The sequence below is a fragment of the Lutjanus erythropterus genome, chromosome 22 (genome assembly GCF_056507025.1).
Source record: "Lutjanus erythropterus isolate fLutEry1 chromosome 22, fLutEry1.hap2, whole genome shotgun sequence".
Classification (NCBI taxonomy): domain Eukaryota; kingdom Metazoa; phylum Chordata; class Actinopteri; order Lutjaniformes; family Lutjanidae; genus Lutjanus; species Lutjanus erythropterus.
Window position 1 is genome coordinate 10,005,476 of NC_139338.1, and position 19,671 is coordinate 10,025,146.

The 19,671-nt window shown below is 38.1% G+C and overlaps 1 protein-coding gene and 1 pseudogene across 2 annotated transcripts; one reads left to right on the top strand and one right to left on the bottom strand.

Moving 5' to 3' along the window:
- Positions 1-2,824: 2,824 nt before the first annotated feature.
- slc5a8 (solute carrier family 5 member 8) lies at positions 2,825-9,947 on the top strand. The gene is made up of 17 exons (XM_084710874.1): positions 2,825-3,169; positions 3,530-3,649; positions 3,990-4,055; positions 4,158-4,209; positions 4,326-4,393; positions 4,535-4,573; positions 4,893-5,008; positions 5,447-5,587; positions 6,271-6,400; positions 6,557-6,645; positions 7,084-7,193; positions 7,295-7,362; positions 8,123-8,209; positions 8,482-8,699; positions 8,869-8,972; positions 9,452-9,540; positions 9,627-9,947. The coding sequence occupies exons 1-17, from the start codon at positions 2,936-2,938 to the stop codon at positions 9,744-9,746; spliced, it is 1,851 nt and encodes a 616-aa protein (XP_084567000.1). The 5' UTR covers positions 2,825-2,935; the 3' UTR covers positions 9,747-9,947.
- Positions 9,948-10,634: 687 nt separating this feature from the next.
- LOC146306651 (sodium-coupled monocarboxylate transporter 1-like) lies at positions 10,635-19,612 on the bottom strand (annotated as a pseudogene). Its single transcript, XR_014768972.1, has 17 exons — positions 19,219-19,612; positions 18,099-18,218; positions 17,785-17,850; positions 17,570-17,621; positions 17,362-17,429; positions 16,868-16,906; positions 16,418-16,533; positions 15,341-15,481; positions 14,658-14,787; positions 14,373-14,461; positions 13,876-13,985; positions 13,661-13,728; positions 13,401-13,487; positions 12,646-12,860; positions 11,333-11,433; positions 11,145-11,233; positions 10,635-11,059 (listed from the first exon to the last, which is right to left on the bottom strand). The product of XR_014768972.1 is annotated as a sodium-coupled monocarboxylate transporter 1-like (transcript).
- Positions 19,613-19,671: the final 59 nt, after the last annotated feature.

The window sequence follows — 19,671 nt, forward strand, 5'->3', positions numbered from 1 at the left end:
ATCTTTTACCTGCAATCTACCTAGTCAGAATGTAATTGCAGATATCTTGTATTGGAGTTTTGACAAGGCGAAATGACATTGCAGATATCTGTAAAAGTGGGAGGCGGGAGCAAGTGGGTGGTAGGAGTGGCTTGCCATGTGTATGGCTATAGGGCTTCCTAGTCAATCAATCAAAACCCTTCAAACCAAATTCCTTGGCGATAAACTTGTTCTATTTCGTGGCATTTTCTGACAACCTTGTTCACAACAGCAACCGCCATTTCTTCTACTTTTTCTTCTTCATGTGCATTTCTTCTTCTAACACTGTTCAATTGTTTTGTTTACTGAGCCAGTATCCAATGGAAAGCTTGCCATAATAATGAGCAAACGAATGGGAAGCCTTGCATGCGCAACGTCTTGCACAACAATTCTGACTAGTCATAATTACGTTTGAGATATCTTTAATTTTCATTCCGCCTAGTCAAAACTGAATTACAGATATCTGTAATTGTCATTTAGGATGTGTGACGAGTCGAGTGTCAGTTTAAGTGACGTCATTTCGGATATCTGCAATTCTGTTTTGACTAGTCAAAATTGAATTGCAGATATCTCTAAATGTACTTTTGACTAGTCAGAATGAAGTTATAGATATCTTCAATGAAAATATTTACTAGTCACAATATAATTACGACTAGTCAAAATGAAATTATTGATATCTATAATGTTAATTCCGGATAGTCATATTTAGCTATTAAATGTTAAAACGGCTTGCCATAGTATATGGGGTTGAACGAATAGTCCACTCTGCGCCATGTTTACATAAGGTAAGAATAAAACAGACAACCACAAATGCTCTCCCTAGTAGGTTATGTCACTTTCTAAAACAGGTTTAACGTTAGCTACCGGCCACCAGTTAAGGGTTATGTCCAATCACGCGAAAGATCTCGCGAGAGTAATCATTTCTCTAACCTTAACCAGATTTTTGTCTGTCCCTAAATCAACCCTCATCGTAACCATCACGCTCTAACATCATAAAACAGGATTAGCTAGTTTGTACAAGGTGAGCAATGAAGAAACGCATACAAATCTCGCGAGAGTTTAGCACCAATAATACTAATTAGTGTTCCGTTACGTTCAGGTCAGCGCAACTTGGTTTACTCAAAGGCACTCTCACACGAAATAGAATGGGACCTTAATTACTATAATTGATAACACCTGTGATAACTCTATTTTTTTCATATTATTATGAATCATATAATTTCAATGCTATTGGTAAAACATATTCTCATCTTTCCTCTATTGTTCCCCCTTTGGATATTTATTAAGTGACAGGTAATTGACACATCTGTCACCATAGGAGGAGAGCAATTGTAACAGTGAAAAAATAAGTAATATTAACCCACTTTATCTTAAATGAAAGCACTCTTCAAAGTCATAACACTACTGTTGTAGTAATTCACAGTGCATGTGATTCAGTACTATCATGCTCTGTGTTTATCTAGATCTAAATCCCAAAAATTCCACAACCACACAAACCTTTCCCGTCATTTACTCAAGGAATTATGAAGCCACAGTTTACTTAAGTCCTGCCCCTCCTCTCTGCCTGCTTTGCTAAATTGTTTAAATTTCAGAGATCTGTTCTTTATCAGTATCTAGCTAGTTGACCCATTTCAGAAGCAGTGAACACTGCAACACAGGGTGTATTGTGCACAACAGTTCAGAACAAAAACAACTTGTTGAAACAGTTGCCTTGCACAGAAAGAGTAACAGCAAATTTTTAAAAAATCGTTTGTAGAAATGTGCCCAGTGTTGTTCCTGCTGTCCACTGTTCTTGATTTTTTGCAATACGTTTGTCCTACTGAATCTGTCTTGCCTAATGAGATAGTTTTTGGATGAAAAAATGTCAGGAAAAGGTGAAAAATGTTGATAACTGTTTCCCAAAGGTCAAGATGACATCCTATGTCTTGTTTTGTCCACAGCTTGTGATGGTAATGTTTAGGTTCATCATTAATTGATTAATCGCTGTCCAAAATTTACCTGATTAAAACTTATTAATCAAAAATGAATTGATAGTCTGGAAATGGTAGTGTTTTATCTGGCAGATCCATTTGTTGAAAAGTAATTTACTGCATTTCCTGAGTAACTTGCCCAACATTGCCCCGCTGTCCACAACCCAGAGATATTCAGTTTACTGTCATAGAGGACTAAAAAAAAACAGAAAGTATTCACATTTGAGCGTCTGCAAAAATTACTCAAAACAATTAATCACTTATCAGAATAATTGGGGATTCATTTAATAGTTGATAATCGATTACTTGAAAGTACTGAAAGATAGAAACTCTTAAAAGAGCTTCGTAAAAATATTTAAACTGAGCTGATATCACAAATGGGTGAAGAACTTGTGACATTTTAACTACATCCACACCATGCTTTATCACATGCTGTAATCAATTCTGACATGTTGCAAAGTCAATGTTTTGAATAATATGCAAACTTCAAGACTTAAATAAATTAATTCTTCCTTTCGAGAAATGAGTCCACGTATTGACAGAGTCACTATTTACGGAGTAGTATTTTGTGTGTATTCGTGTGTGTATGAATGTCTGAAGTCTTGACTGATGATAGCTTTTATCTTGTGGTCAGATGAACAATTCAGTCTCCTCGCCTGTTGACTTCACATGTACCTGCCTGGAATGCTCTCCCTCACTCCACACACACACACACACACACACACACACACACACACAGACACACACACACACACACACACACACACACATACATATAAAAGGTTTCTTTCCGTGGTCCTGCTCTCAGCTCAGTTCTGAGTGAGAAGGTGATGCATCAGGACTCCTCTTAATTTATATAGCACTATCTGATTTTCGTCTCAAGTGCAAACCACATGGAACAATTTTAATAATTTTGTGAAAAGTTTGATTTCTAGTTTTCTCCCAAAATGTCAGGGGATTCCCTGGTAGCTGGATCATTTGCGGTAGCAGACTATGTGGTGTTTGCTCTCATGCTCGTGGTGTCGGCAGCAGTCGGGGTCTATTATGCCTGGGAAGACAGGGGCCAGCTAAGCTCGGGGGACTTCCTAATAGGGGGCCGAAGACTGACGGCCCTGCCTGTCTCCTTGTCCCTGACAGCCAGCTTCATGTCAGCCATCACAGTGCTGGCCAACCCAGCAGAGGTAAGGTTATAGCACATTCCCAAGGGACAAATGCAAAAACCATCTCTCCTGAAAAATCATTTTATGTCTTTTTCAGTCTGCATGCTACATTTTTTTAAGGCAAGAAATGTTTTCAGTGGTGAGAGATGCATCACTTTCCCAGTTCAGTTACCCTCACTTTTCAAAAGAATCTGAGAAATAGTGACAGAGGCAATGAGACAATTAAAAAGGGAATTCATGGACACATTTCAAAATAAATTAATTAATTTACAGAAAACATATTAGCAAATTGTGTATTGCAAAATACAGAAACTTTAAGATGTATTAGATAACTTTACAAAATTATAGAACACACTACTTATTCATATTACTCCTCTGTAGGTATACCGCTATGGAGCCAATATTGTTTTTTATGGTCTCTCCTATGTAATGGCGTTGGTGGTGACGTCTGAGGTCTTTCTGCCAGTCTTTTACAGGCTGGCCATCACCAGCACATATGAGGTGAGTGTGGCTTGGTTTGTAGATTAGCAGTTGCTTTATTATTGTATTCTTTTCTATTCACAAAGCCATGAAATGTGTTTACCCATAAAAGACTAGAGAAACCAGATATTTGACTGCTATTGTCATACTGTGCAAATAAAAAAGGTTGGTGGCTACAAATGACATGGAAACAATAAATAGCACGTTCTTGGCCTAGTCTGTGGTTGATATACCCCTGAATGAGTGATTACATTTATTTAAAGTCAAGGCTCATGATCAGTTTGCGAGAAGAGGTTATGATAACTTCCTGAATTTTCGTGTCACCAACCTTTTGTATTGTCTGTGTCATGTCTCTGCCAAGTATCTGGAGCTGCGTTTCAACAGAGCAGCACGTCTGCTGGGAACTGTGCTCTTCATTGTTCAGACAGTGAGTAAGAAGCAGGTCAACACATAATGACAGAGCTTTGACCACTGAGGACAAAACAGCAAACCCGAGGGTCATTTAGAAGTGTATCATTTCTCTGAACAGATCCTGTACACTGGAATCGTCATTTATGCCCCAGCTCTAGCTTTAAACCAAGGTATGTTGGTTTCATTCCACTTCAGTCTGATTCATGAAATGTTCCTGCATGAGGGCACTTAAAGCTGCTTGGTTCTGCTCAGTCGAGTATGTCTGAAGCCCTCCCTTTCTCTGCAGTAACTGGTATGGATCTGTGGGGTGCAGTTATATCCACAGGTGTGGTCTGTACCTTTTACTGCACACTGGTACGTAACAGCTGGCTTCTGTTGTGCACAAAATTAAAATGTAAATAACTGCTTAATTTTTACGTAACTAGAATTGACATCACTGAGTGTTTTCCTCAGAATAGCAGGGACAACATCTGTTTGTGGTCTACATTGTTGCAGGGTGGTCTTAAGGCAGTGGTGTGGACAGATGTGATTCAGGTAGGTACTGCTGGTGCTCATTGGTAAGATTTGTGAGGGAATCACAAAGGAGTTAAACTGACTGGTCAAGTCAGGGATTACCATGCATGTGTCATATCTTTTTGTGGTTGCTAGTGACAATACTGTCCACCAGTGTTTCTGCGGGCCACAACAGCAAGAAACACATACAAAACTGTTATATTTTTATAATCATCATATGTTAACTTTTTGGGATAATGCATTATACACAATATGTTAATTACACACAATAGTTTAAATGCAATAAACTGGTGAAAACAAACAGGGAAGCAACCTAACTCATCAAAATGTCCCTCTACAGCTTGGTATCATGCTTGCAGGCTTCCTGTCTGTCATCATCAGATCTGTGGTCTTACAAGGTGGAGTTTACCCTATCGTTTCAGATTCTCAACAAGGAGGGAGACTCAACTTTTGGGAGTAAGTATGTGTCAGGGTTAAATGCTCTATTTAACAATAGAAAGAGATTAACTCTTGAGAGAAGAGGTGCAGGAGCAGCATTATTTTCACAGAGCCACTGCAACAGGCATATTATGGGCCCTTGTTGACAGCCCAGATGTGAACCACAAGAGTACACTGTACACAATACTGTTCTTTCCATGATGAAAAACAATCTGCTGTGTTTATGGTGCTAAAAACTTCAAACCCTCTGTTCTGTTTCTCTGCTGAAACATTGAATCCAAGATTAATCCACCAACTTTGAAAATTCTGTCTGAACAAGTTGGCATAGGCTTCTTAAATTCACTATTAGTTTTGTGTCTGTGCGCTTCTCAGCTTTGCCTTCTTCTTTGAGGGAACGCGTCTTTGAGAATGGTGAAGCACTGAAATCCAAACTGCCTTCTTTTTCTGTTTCACTAGCTTCGACACAAACCCTCTGAGGAGACACACTTTTTGGACTGTAACCATCGGAGGGACATTTGTCTGGGTCAGTGTCTACGGGATCAACCAGGCCCAGGTTCAGAGATACATCTCCTGCAAGAGCGTCTCTCAGGCCAGACTGTGAGTCCTGAGACATGTACTTGATAGGGTATAAATCTTGACAATACTGGCTAATGTGATTGTCTGTTGGTATATATTTTAATATTTCTGTTGAAAGCAATCATTGATAAACTTAGTGTTCCATTTCTCACTCATCAGACAGTAGTACAAAGGACAAATATAAATCAAGTGGTTAACTCGGTCACCTTAGTAGGGTTGTACTGAGTCGTACACATGTACACATTTACCTTTGAAAATGTGGTAAATGTTCACCTTTCAGAAATGTCAATTACAGTGACTTTATAAGTCTAATCTTATCTCAGTTATTATCCTGGATTGATACTTTAGAAGAAAATTTCCCAAAAGGTTGGGTTTGCTCTACCCACATGACCGATACCTATAGTTTGTCAAGCTAAAATTGAACCCTTGTCTTTTCCTGTCCATTATAGCGAGCTAGCTAGCCAGTTACAAGTAAAATGAGACAGCCATTGTCAAAAATACAGTTAGTCTTGTGTACATTCTAAATACAAATAAAGGGAAGATATGATTTTTTAAGATATGGCAAGCAGATAAGTAATTTTTCTGTAATGAGGTCTCATGCCTCTGTTTACAATTTTCCAATGTTTTAGATGTTTTTGTCCACGTGCTTTGCTTGTGTGTGTGTGTGTGTGTGTTTGTGTGTGTGTGTTTTCCCATTTTTTCAGATCTCTGTACATCAACCTGTTAGGCCTGTTATCGATCTTGCTGTCCTCAGTGTTTGCAGGAATGTGCCTCTTCTCGGTCTATAAGAACTGTGACCCCTGGACCGCTGGACTGGTTTCTGCTCCCGATCAGGTAAGAAGGAGAGAAGCATAGCACGGCTGTGAGTTATGGTGATCAGTGTCTTGACAAAACACATGGATATAACTGTTTATAAATGTATATATGAATGTATGAAACTCCCGATCACCTGATCACAGATGTTAACACAGTACCTCCCTTCCTCTGTAGTTGATGCCATATTTGGTGATGGACATCTTGGGAGATTATCCTGGCCTTCCTGGACTGTTTGTTGCAGCTGCATATAGTGGATCTCTAAGGTTAACACAGCACTTAAAGGACCACTGTGTAGGATTTAGTGACATTGAGTGGCTTGCAAATTGCAAACAGCTCACTTCCAGTCGTGAAGGAGAACCTACTGTGGCCACAAAATCTCTTTCTTCCTATCTAGAGCTACTGTTTTATTTGTCCATGTTGGGCTACTGTAAAAACTAGGTACAACATGGCGGTCTCTGCTGACACACGAAACAGCTATTTTTATTTACAGATGATTATACACCAAAAATATATACTATGGTCATATTTAGCACATTATTTATGTGTGTACAGACTATTTACAGACTATATTAGGTGTTTTTTTATATTCTCCTTGATCAGCATATCAGCACATGTTCAGTAATCTAAAGTGGGATTGACATGGAAAAATGTGTTTGTATGTCTGAAAATTGTGTGTGATTTTGTTGTTATTTCAATCCCAGTACAGTGTCTTCTAGCATCAATGCACTGGCTGCAGTGACAGTAGAGGACCTGATCAAACCGTACACAAATATGTCTGAGAAACACCTGTCCTGGACCTCAAAAGGACTGAGTGAGTGGATTGTCCTCACAGTATTCTCATCTGAATGAGTTGTTTCTAGAAAACTAACACTGTTGTGTATTAACAAAGAATTTCCCTAATGTCGTTTGCAGGTCTCATTTATGGGGTTATATGTATTGCAATGTCTGGACTGGCTTCACTCATGGGCGGGATCTTGCAGGTAGACAAAAATACTGAAGGACATAAATAATGATTTTTTAAGTTTTGTAGGTTTTAAAGGGATAGTTCATCCAAAAATGAAAACGCAGCCACTATCTACTCACCTTCATGTGGATTGAGGGTCAGGTTTAGTTCTTTAGTCCACATAACACTGCTGGAGTTTTACAGGAAAACAGTGTTGCTGAATCTCCCAAACAGTGAATGGTGACCAGTTTTCAAATGTGCAAAAACAGTAGAATAAAATCATAAAATGCCTCCATGCTGCTCGTCTGGTGTAATCTAAGTCTCCTAAAGCCCCAAGATCCCAAGTTGACCCAAAAAATGTTATTTACACCATGTTTTTAGCCTGAGTCTTCCCTGTATCTCTTCCTTGGCTCAGAGTCATGTTCATGTGCACATGCCCATCATCTGAACTGGGTGTGTGATGTGACGGTGTGCAAACAACATGTTGGGACTTAAGGAGACTTCAGTTACACCAGATGAATGGTATGGAGGCATTTTATGATTTTATTCTATTGTTTTGTACGTTTGAAAACTGGTTACCATTCACTTCCACTGTTTGGGAGATTCAGCAATGTTATTTTCCTGTGAAACTCCAGCAGTGTTATGTGGACTAAAGGTGAGTAAAAGCCTGAGGGTGAGTAGGTAATGATTGAATTTTCATTTCTGGGTGAACTATCACTTAAACAGGAGACACTGTCTGGGATTAATGATTTATTATGGCAACTTTACAATTTAAGTGACGTGCTTTTTTTATACAGGCAGCAATCAGTATATTTGGGGTCATTGGAGGTCCTTTGCTTGGCCTGTTTGCATTGGGTATCCTGTGTCCATTTGCCAACTCCAAAGTAAGCCTGTCCTCATTTATCTGTAGCTCTTTTTTGTTGTTGTTGTGATTATAGCAACCGATGGTAATGTTAAAAAAAGACATTAATCTAACAAATGGATTTTCCTCCTGATAAGAATTTATCCTACCAATTATTTATCCTATAAAATATAAAAATCACAGTTCCTCAAATGATATATCATAGCACTTTCTCACAGATCACCCCTTTATTTATTATCCATGCTCCTCTGAAAAGGCCATGTTAGCATTGTCAGTGATTAAAATGTCTTCTAGGGAGCTTTGTCAGGCCTTGTGTCAGGGTTGGTTGTGTCTCTGTGGGTGGGCATTGGAGCCCAAATATACCCTCCCACTCCTGCGATGACCCGGCCTCTGTCACTGACCACTGCGGGGTGTAACTTCAGCACTACAGACAGCCTCAACTGGACTGCCACTGTTCTGCCAGCACAACCAACCTCTGTCACCACAGACCCAGTACAGAGCATTGATGGCACGTAAGTGTGTTAACTGGCTGGATAAAAAACCTCTCTTGTTTATCTAGATCTCTGCCGAAGCGAAAAATTAAAATATGTTGATGTTGATGTCAAAGTTTTGTCTGTATAGACAAGATTTCACTCCTCATGCCCTATTTTCTGATCACATAATATTTTCTCCCACCTCCAGGTCTCTGCTGGCAAATAACTGGTACTCTCTTTCCTACCTTTACTTCAGTCCCATTGGAACCATAATAACTATCAGTGTGGGACTATTAGTCAGCCTATGTACAGGTAAATAACATATTCTGTTCTAGGGCAGCACAATTAATCAATATATTATCAAAACCACATTGTGGCTCAATGCAATATTTATTTCACAGAAGCTGCAAATCTTTGATAATAAATATGTGACAATCATTGTAGATGCTGCAGAGATACCATGGCCTATAAATTGTGTTCTCTTGATATAAGAAAACACATTTGTTTGGTATAGACCTGACAAATGCCACATCATCATGCTTTTAGTTTTTGTTTTTTTTTTCAGTGAAAATGGAAATTGTGATGCCGGAGTGATCATTCCCACTAATTGTGAATCACATTGCAATAGGACTATCTGTCAAAATAATCACAATATGATTTTTTACCATATCATGCAGTCTTCAGTTCAGTAGCATGACCGACAGTCGTCTGATTAGTCTAGTTATGAAAATTAGATCTCACTGTCCTACTGTTTTGTAATGAGCTCTTTTGTGTTCTTATGTATATTTCAGGAGGCTGGAAGCTGCAGGTGGAATCAAGGCTTACAATAAAGAGAGAAGACACAACTGTTTATCACCTAGCCAAGTTTTTCAGAGACCGAGTGAGTGCTGTAGCACTGAAACAACATCAAACGCTGTAGTCTAACAACAGCTGCTGACTTTGTGATTTGTGCTCTGCTCTTTTGAGGTAATGGGACGAACAGGAAAGCTAGACCTGACAAGGGACCAAGAGAAGAAGACTGGCAGCAGTAACCACGCTTTCTGTGACGTTGAGCTGGATTTCTCAAAAAGCAGCATTCCTACATAAAATGCAACTGTTGCAATGCATGTTTGTGATCTAATTTCTGGATTATATCAAGTTATTTTCTTTGGTCTAATGCAATAAATTTAAATTTCCATAATTTGTTACAATGTAAAATATCACTGGTTTTCTTGTGCCTGCCACCATTTGAACTTCCCACGTCAGGTCAATCTAGACTGTCCTGAATCACCTTTGAGCAGTAAAATAACTCTGCTTGTAAAATACTTATTTTGAACTTTTTATAATGTAGCACATCTCTTTGCTGAGATAAGAACACAAACACTGTTTCTGCATGATTATTTTTGGTAAGGCTTTATGTTACAGACCACAAGTTACTGTGTAATTATTATGGTGTATTTTTTTGTAATAATGCTGGCTCAGCACAGTATGTACCGACATAAATGTAGATACTGGGGAACAGTACAGTAGTTATTTTTTAACTACTGGACACTTATTCTATTATTACAGGGTATATTTAACCTACTGAGCAATAATGTGGATGCTTGGGAGGAGCATTGAGAGAATCAATATTGTAGTTATTATTTTTTTTATTATTACTATTGGGAACTATTATTGCAGTGTATGTTTGACCCTGTGCTGAGCAATAATGTAGATGATGAATAGGTCATCCTTTTATAACCCACTCAATTGTCTGTCTCAGAAGTCCTTGAGCTTCCTTGGACCCGATGCCAGCAGACACCACCATCATGAAAACAAACACCGCATAGTCTCCTCCATCACAGAGGAGCCAGCTGCCAACTACCCCCTGACATTTTGGTGGAAACTTTTCATAAATACATTTTTCCACATTTTTTCAACATCTAAGAGCAGTAAAACAGCCTTGACACCAGCCTCCATCTCCTAAATGGACCGGTTTGTATGTTTGCGTTTCAGTATTTCATACTGGCACAGAGACACACACATTATATGCTGATTATGTAGAATGTGACACTATATTCAGTCGTGTTACAGATGAATGAAAACACCTTGTCAGACTGGATAAAACAATTAAGTAAAATGTCAGAGCAAATGTCTTTATAATGATATGACAGACAACAAAAATAAACACAAACGTATGTTTCTAAAACAGTGGTATCCTGGGTTGTAATTAGACTATAAGATGCATGTCCTCCTTTGTATTCAGTGCACATGAGGAATAGGAAAACTGAAACTAGACATTTTTATGATAAACTTCAATAATTTGATTATAGGAAATGCTGCAGGTTAAGTCGATCTCGGTGTCACAGAAAGAAGGATTTGTGTTGCCAACTTTCTCCTCTGTTCTCTGTCAGGTCTAGGTTTCTTGATCCTCTCATGACCTGAAAACGGAAAGGTACAAAGCAGGAGTCAGCAGCTGTTATCTGTCTGTAGCTTTTGATATTGTCTCACTGCTGCAGTACTTACTCTGTGTTTGAAAAACCTGAACAGGTGATAGGAAATTGTGTCTTCTTTCATTAATGTCAGCCTTGATTCTGCCTCATTCCTTAAGCCTCCTGAAATGTACAAAACAAGGTCACAAAACTGTACAACAACAAGATCTCATTTCTGTATCTAATGATGTATTTAACTGAATTTAGCTGAATATTTTTTACCTGTTAACAAGCTGACTATCAGCCCTACAGTGATAGTGGTTGCAGTTCCAATGAGCCCAAAGTAAAGATAGGAAGGAAAGTGCCAGTTATCTGCTGACAGTCTGATGGTGGAGGAAAACAGATACTTAGATTACTTTGAAATGTAGTCACTTACTGAATACAAATTCTTTTATATTTTTAAACATTTCAAAACATTTCAAAAACATTTTTGATGCATTTTTGCATAGGGTTCTTTTTTTATGGAGTTGTCTAAGAAACCCTGTATGTCAAACACTTTTCATGAGTTAATAGTTTTAAAATTATTTTTAATAGTTTATTAATCATCATTAATAAATCATTATTTAGTTATTATTTTAAAATTTTAAAATTTTAATATTTTAAAGATGTAATCAAAATGTAATCAAGTAATCTTTGACAATGTATTAGTATTGGCATGTATGTTGTCTGATATGAAAACTTTCTTTTTTTAACAGAACATAATGCAGATGCTTTGTTTTAGCTTTGTAGATGACATTTTATATTAATGTGATCCTTTTTCCAGGCTTAATTTGGCCCCACATATATATATATATATATATATGTGAAAGTTTACTGTTTCAGTACCCTGATGTCATTTTGGACAAGTTCATTGTTAAAAAGTAAAATGTCACAAGTGTTGACCACATTTGAAGGATCACTGCAAAAAATGTGTGTTTCTGTATATATTCTATATTATGTATAAAGAATATCAGCAGAAATAAAGACATCAGGATTTTTTTACTTCTTAATATCAGTATCAGCCCCAAATATCCACTATCTGTAAGGCATAATCCATTAGCACCCAACCCTGATGATTGGTCGCTTGACCAGTTTAGTCCAGACTGAAAGTTCTCAACAAACAGTGGATGGATTACCATTAAATTTTGTTTAGAGTTTTACGGTCTCTAGTGGGTGACTCCCAGATTCTTTTCTCTATTGCCATTAGCAGGCCAAAATTTTAACTTATCCTATGAGATATCTCAACATGTACTAGATGGACTTGACAGAGCAAAAAAAAAAAAAGCAGAAAAAGGGCTGCTTTGAGCTGAATGCTAACATGTTCACAATGCAGGTATAATTTTGATAAGGTTCACCATTTATCCAAAAAACACAAACATCAGGGGATCACCAAAGTCTCCAGAATTCATCCTCTGGGGAACATGAGCATCTCTACATCAACTGTTGTTGAAAGATTCTAGTCTGGACCAAAATTGTGGACTTATGGCCATTGACATTGCCATTCCCAGAAATGATTGTTTGGTTCAATCATTCATCAAAGCCAGTTACACACTCACATATTTGTACTGTTCTGAACTGGGGCTGTGGTGATGGAGAAAGGCTCTGTCGGCAGAGCAGTGGAGGTCCAGTTGAGGCTGTCTGTAGTGAAGTTACAACCCTCAGTGGTCAGTGACAGAGGTCGGTTCATTTCAGGAGAGGGAGGGTGCATCTGGGACCCGATGGCCACACACAAGGACGCCACCAACCCTGACACAAGACCTGACAAACCTCCCTATTGAAAAACAGCACATGAAATATAATGACACTCCTCAAACCAGATAAATTAAAAAACAAAAATACCAATTTCATACAGAATGCTGGACTATAAACAAGCATTGGCAAGTGAGCAAATCCTAAAACTATCTCTCTCTGAACTGACTGATTTTAACTGACATTTTTTCCTACCGGCGTCTTATCAAACCACCCTCGCACAGTCCTGATGAAGCAGATTAGCTGAGTTTTTCCTCTGAATAAATAATACCAAACTTAAGTCCTGAATATTGTGGTCATAAAGAAAAATTTGATTTGAAACAAAGTCATCAAGAGTTTCAGGAAGGTCCCAAAGAGTTAGTCATATTTACATGCTTTTCTTTACATTCTTTATATTTCTTTAATATTCAATTCAACCCTACAAATGAGCGGCAAACAACAGTAGAAGTGAAGGCAACAAATTTATTCATTTACAAAGCTGGTTTCATTTCTTTGTTTAATGTTATCGTGAGTTAAAGGCATCATGATAGAAAAAGCTAAAGTTAAACAAGGACAGACTTACTTTAGAATTGGCAAATGGACAGGAGATACCCAGTGTAAACAGGCCAAGTATAGGACCTCCAAGAGACGAAGAAACAATGACACCTGTCTGTTTAAAGAGACACGCATCAACAACAGCTCTGCCTCAAAAACGCAATATGAAGATAGTGATCCCACCATCAGTTACATACTGCATTTAACATATTCAAACAATAAATGTATGTTTCCTGTTTATGTATATACATAAGTGTTGATATTTGTGTATTAATATGTCCACTCTACCTGCATCATCCCTCCCATGACTGAGGCCAGTCCAGCCATGCTAATGCATAAAACCCCATAAAAGATATCTGCAACCGAATCACGCCAGAAACAGAGATTTCAATTCTGGACAATTTCACTGGCAGAGTTACAACCTCAGCCTTACTTTTGCACAAACTGGGTGAACCATTCAACAGACATACAGTATAACCTGTGAACAAGGACAATCCACTTACTCAGTCCTTTGGACATCAGGAACAGGCATTTCTCTGACATGTTAGTGTACGGTTTGATCAGATCCTCCAGAGTCACTGCAGCCAATGCATTGATGCCAGAGGACACTGAACTGGGATTAAATGAAAACAAAATCACAAAAAAACGGACAAGAACCACTATATTTATCAGGGCTGCCCCCGATAGTCCATGATTTGAATCAATACTCGGAGCCCCTATAGTCGACTGAGACTCTTCCAGTCTTAGTCTGACTTTCTCAACAAACTCATGTCTGGTTTGGTCCAAATTAATCCTTAATTCATGGCGTATAATATTCATATAGGATGGCTAAATCTGATTTGACTAAAGAAAAACTTAGTTGGGAACAGCCCTAATATTTGTACAGGTTTTTAGCGGCCAGTGTTTATTTGGAGCACTGGACATGTATAATCATGTGGTATAGAGTGCTGACATTACCCAGCTTAAAATGATGTGTGTGAAATAAATGTTGAGTGTAAACCTTAGAGAGCCACTAAATACTGCTGCAAAAAATAGTCCAGGAAGGCCAGGATGGCTTGTCAAGATGTCCATCACCAAATATGGCATTAGCTGTACAGAAGAGATGACAGGGATAAATGTACATGACACAGAAGCTCACAAAAAAATGACAGAAAAAGATGGAGACACCAGAGTATAATACATTGTTATCAATTTTCCTTCTTTGTCTATACAGATACCATAGTATGTTTTGTGTTAAGACACTGACGCCCATAACTGATCTATGCTGTGCGTCTCTCCATTACACCTGCTCAGGAGAAGAAATCTGTCCAGCTGACCATGGGTCACAGTTCTTATACACTGAGTAGAGGGACATTCCTGCAAGCACTGTGGACACCGCAAAGGCACACATACCAAGCATGTTGATGTAAAAAGCTCTGGAAGAAAGGAAACCGTACATGGACACAAATATTTATAGCATTAGAAAATTACAGAATCATTCAGCAGTCTCAGCTACAAGCGCAACATTTTGAAGCAGTGATTGAGAGGCTGGAAAAGAGTTGAAAATTCAGTCAGGTCAATGGGCTTATATGTTATTGGTTATTATATCTATATATAAGCTTTATTAATTATCAGCCACAAAATATGTGCTTGTTGACAGATTAAAACTTCATTGTGTAACAGAAGACTAATATATCTAGCATTAAATATTACCATTACACAGAAAATTTGTATTTTATACAACACGTGGTGTTTTTTGTCAAAATTAAGAGCCAATCAGAGCCTGTCAGCTCGTCGATCAGGTGACACACAGGTTTTTTACAGCACTGCTGGGGCAGCGTCCCTTGATTTTTTTTTTTTTCATTTATTCACACAAGTTGGCTACTGTTAGTAGTTAGTAGTAGTGAGACCTATTTTATCATATAGGTGTTTTGAAAGACAATTTTTAGGAAAAAAGACAAAAGAAAAATTAAGTAAACTATGACTCACACTCTGGCTTGAGTGATGCTCTTGCAGGAGATGTATCTCTGAACCACAACTTGGTTTGTTCCATTGACAATGATCCAAGAACATGTCCCTCCAATGACGACGGTCCAAAAAGTGTATCTCCTCAGGGGGTTCATGTCAAAGCTGGTGAAACACAATAAAAGGATGGTTTCCAATTCACTAAAAAACATTCATAGCCCTGCTTTTTATGGTCAGAAAATCGCTGCTTTGCCGCTCCCCAAAACATCTATTTTTCCAAATTGAGATGTAGTGAACGAATCAAACGAGGAATTTCCTCTTTCTAACTGGCACTGTACGCACTGTTTACTTCAGTAGGTGTGCAGATTATTGTGTAAAAAAGACTGGTTAAAATAAAAGTACCCATTAACTTATTTACTCAAGTCAAAGTGAGAAAGTACAGGCTCTGAAAAGTACTGAAAGTATAAAAGTAAAAAGTAACTCTCTGCAGGACTGGCTGTTTCTGTGCAAAGCTAACTGAATCTCGGTTGGTATTGGTATTTGGTATTTCTTGGTATGTCTTTTATATTGTTTTTATCCAGTTATATCTGTCATGAGTGATATGCACTGATGCACACATAAAGGAAATGTCGTTTCTGTGTTATTGTTCCATTCATTTAGGTTGAAATTAGTCTTGATGTTGAGAGGGCGGCGCACAATCATGCAAAATAAAAATAACAAGTCCTTCAAATGCATTAAAACTTAAGTAATATGCATATTTTGAAAAGTTAAGGAGTAGAAAGTACAGGTATTTGTAGGTATATGCTCATTTTCAGCTCTACATTTTCATTCTCGGACTCCGCTGGAGTAGTTTGACATGACCCAAAGTTCAAAGCTATCAGTATTTATCTTGTATTGGGCCTTTATGCAGCCCCTTAATTCACCATCTGTCTGATCTGTCTGTTCTTCTGACTGACAAACTTCTCAGAAGCCTGCTAATGAGCATGACCTGTGTTGTGCGCTATTATTGACACCAGTTATTGTAGTGTTTGCTTCTACTTGAGTAAAGTATTTGTACTTGTATTTGTGTTTCTTCCCACCTCTGTTCTTTAACATACTCACTCCAAAAAGTTGAGTCGCCCTCCTTCTTGTGAATCTGAAATGACGGTGTGGATTCCTCCTTTTAAGAGCACAGCTTTGATGATGACAGCCAGGTATCCTGCAAGCATTATTGTAATCTATAAGATAAAAAAAAAAGGAAAACTATGGTTTGGTTCCCACACCTACCTGGGTTTTTTGACCAGATTTTTAATCTGTTAATACTAGGTTGTTGCACTTGAGGGCTTTTTTTTAACATAAATTATAATGAATAATTTATTATTCCAAAATCTGGCTGTGATTCGGACAAAGATTTGCTCATATGTAATGACCTTTCCTATTTTTTCATTTGTGATACTTTTACTTGTCGTAGTCTACGCTGCTTTAAGAAATGCTGGTGTACAGTATATTTATTGTTAGTGGCTTAAACTATACCAACATCTCCTTGTGTATTTTTTCCATCCAGAAGCTTACCTGGAACACATCAGTCCACACCACTGCCTTCAATCCACCCTGTCACAACGTAGACCACAAACAGATGTTGCAATTATATCTATATTCAAATCTAGGCATCCAAAGCACATCAAGCAATCAGGTACACCACACATTATACACCTGACAACCACCGCATAAAGCTTTCCTCCCAATAACAAAGCTTTTTTAAAAAGGAGCTGCTGCAGCTTCAATATACGTCATAGCTACATTGCTACAACCCAAAAGTCAACAGCACATATTCTAGTTTGGTGGAAATGCTGACCCAGGCCCAGCTGTACCAGCTGGACAGCAAACGGCAGAAGTTCAGTTGTGTGTCAGAGCAAAATCTGTGTACAATCAAATTTCAAAGGCTGGTATAGTAGTATTAATTAACCAGTGCCTCATAAGTAAGTTGGAAGAGCCTTGTTTCTGTTTGATTACGTACCTTACCGTACCTAGCAGAACTCATATTAGCTGTCTTGTGTTTTACTAACCAGTGTGCAGTAAAAAGTGCAGACAATGCCCATTGACATAATTCCACCCCACAGATCCATACCAGTGACTAGAGAGAGAGAGAGAGGGAGAGAGCAGCGAATCACACAGCAGTCACTCAATGCAAAACCAATCAGCTTTAAGTGTCCTTATGTTAGAATTTCATGTGAATTATGAACCTGACTAACCATTGTGAAAACTGAAACCAACCTTGGTTTAAAACTAGAGCTGGGCCATAAATGATGAGTCCACAATAGAGGATCTGTGACAGACAGAGAGAAATGTTACACACTAAAAAAACGCTGAGTTAAAAATGACACAGTGGTTTTAAGGACAGACATAAATGACCCTCGGGTGTCAGATTTGCTGCTTTGCCCTCAGTGGTCAAAGCTCTGTCATTATGCGTTGACCTGCTTTTTACTCACTGTCTGAACAATGAAGAGCACAGTTCCCAGCAAACGTGCTGCTCTGTTGAATCGCAGCTCCAGATACTTGGCAGAGACATGACAGAAAAGACATTGTAAAGGGTTATTTTCACTATATTACTATGCTACTATATGTAAATGAACTCCATTTATACTATTTGGACGGGCATGTTGTGTGGAATTTGTAGTCATGAATCAAAACCACTGAACATTCTAAGCAGAGGACATGTGAATTTGAGCTTCAAAGGAAAAACCCTGAAATTTGCTGTTCATTAGCTCGCTGTACAAATACTCATCTGTGAAGAAACACTTACCTCATAAGTGCTGGTGATGGCGAGCTTGTAGAAGACTGGGAGAAAGGTTTCAGATACAACCACTGTTGAGAATATATAACTGAAACAAAAAAATATATAGATAGCTCCATAGAGGTAGACCTACAAAACAAGAATATTTTCAATTAGTTGAGTTTTTATGCAATTAACAAAAACAAAGTCATTAAACGAGTAACAATTAATTGTGCAGGCACAGCCAGGCTGATGGAGGCTTGTTATGGTGACTGGAAACAGGCCCGGCTCGAGACAACAGGGAGACTTAGGCAGGATTTTCTTCGGGAGTCCTCCTTACTTTGCCTGGAACTATGAAATAAAACTGAAAACACATCCTTGTAATGTGTGAAGTGGTTTAACGTGCCTTCATTCGGTAGATGTTTGGGAAGAATTACACACTCAGAGCTTAAATCAGAGGCACACACACAATAACTACACAAACAATAAAGCAACATAAAAGCAGCACATGTAATTATTGAACATGTGGACAGACAAAGAGACGTTGTATATTGTTTTATTCATTCTTATAACCACACTAAAAAGGAAGCAATTAAAGAGTAACTTACAGCAACTGCCATATGTTCACAATTGCTTATTCAGAGTATAGGATGGGTGGGAGTACAACCTTTAACTGCCTTTAATTTTACTTTAAACACTATAGTTCAACATAATATAGTCTCTTTAATCGTGCAATTTTGTGTTGATGTATGTTTAAATATAAGACAAAAGTAGAAGGTGTTCCACAATATAACAATTTGTTCAAACATTTATTTGTTAGCTTAAAACATAAAATAATGACTGATATCTGAAATTCATCAGTTATATTTAAAGTAAAAGCCATTCTTTTTTTTTACAAACTGAAATATATTTTTGAGTTTCCTGCGAGATTACCTTAAACACTCAGTGTCAGTGTCACCCTAAAACACGCATCAGTCTTTTTGTCAGGTTGTTTCAGTGTCTTTTTATTCTAAAAGAATTCAAATGTGCAGAGAAACACTTAAATCAACAACAAAGAAAACTGCAGTGAGATCAACCGGAAGAGATGAAATTACTTACCAGAAAATTATTTTAACATTTGAACTTGTGTACAACATTTTATCAGTCTTACCTCAGCTGGGTTGGACAGCACCGTGATGGATGACATGAAGTTGGCAGTCAGGGACATGGAGACGGGCAGGACTGTCAGTCTTCGCCCCCCTGTTAGAAAGTCCTTGGAGCTTTCTTGGCTCCTGCTGGCCCAGGCGTAGTAGACCCCGATGGCAGTGGACACCACCAGCACAAGAGCTAACACCACATAGTCTGCCACAAAGGAGCCAGCTGACATTTTGATACAAGTCAAACCAAAACCATAAATAAAATTATTCACAAAGTTATTCAGACTGTGCAGTGTGGAGCTATGTTTTCAGATAGTCCTTATACTGGCACATAACCTACTGACATGACATTTAACTGCAGGAGAATAAATAGCTCATTTGAAAATCAGCCTTGATGTCATTCATCTCCTTATTGCGCAAGTTTGTGTTTGTGTTCATGTCCAAAAAACTGCACTGGGTCAAGACGA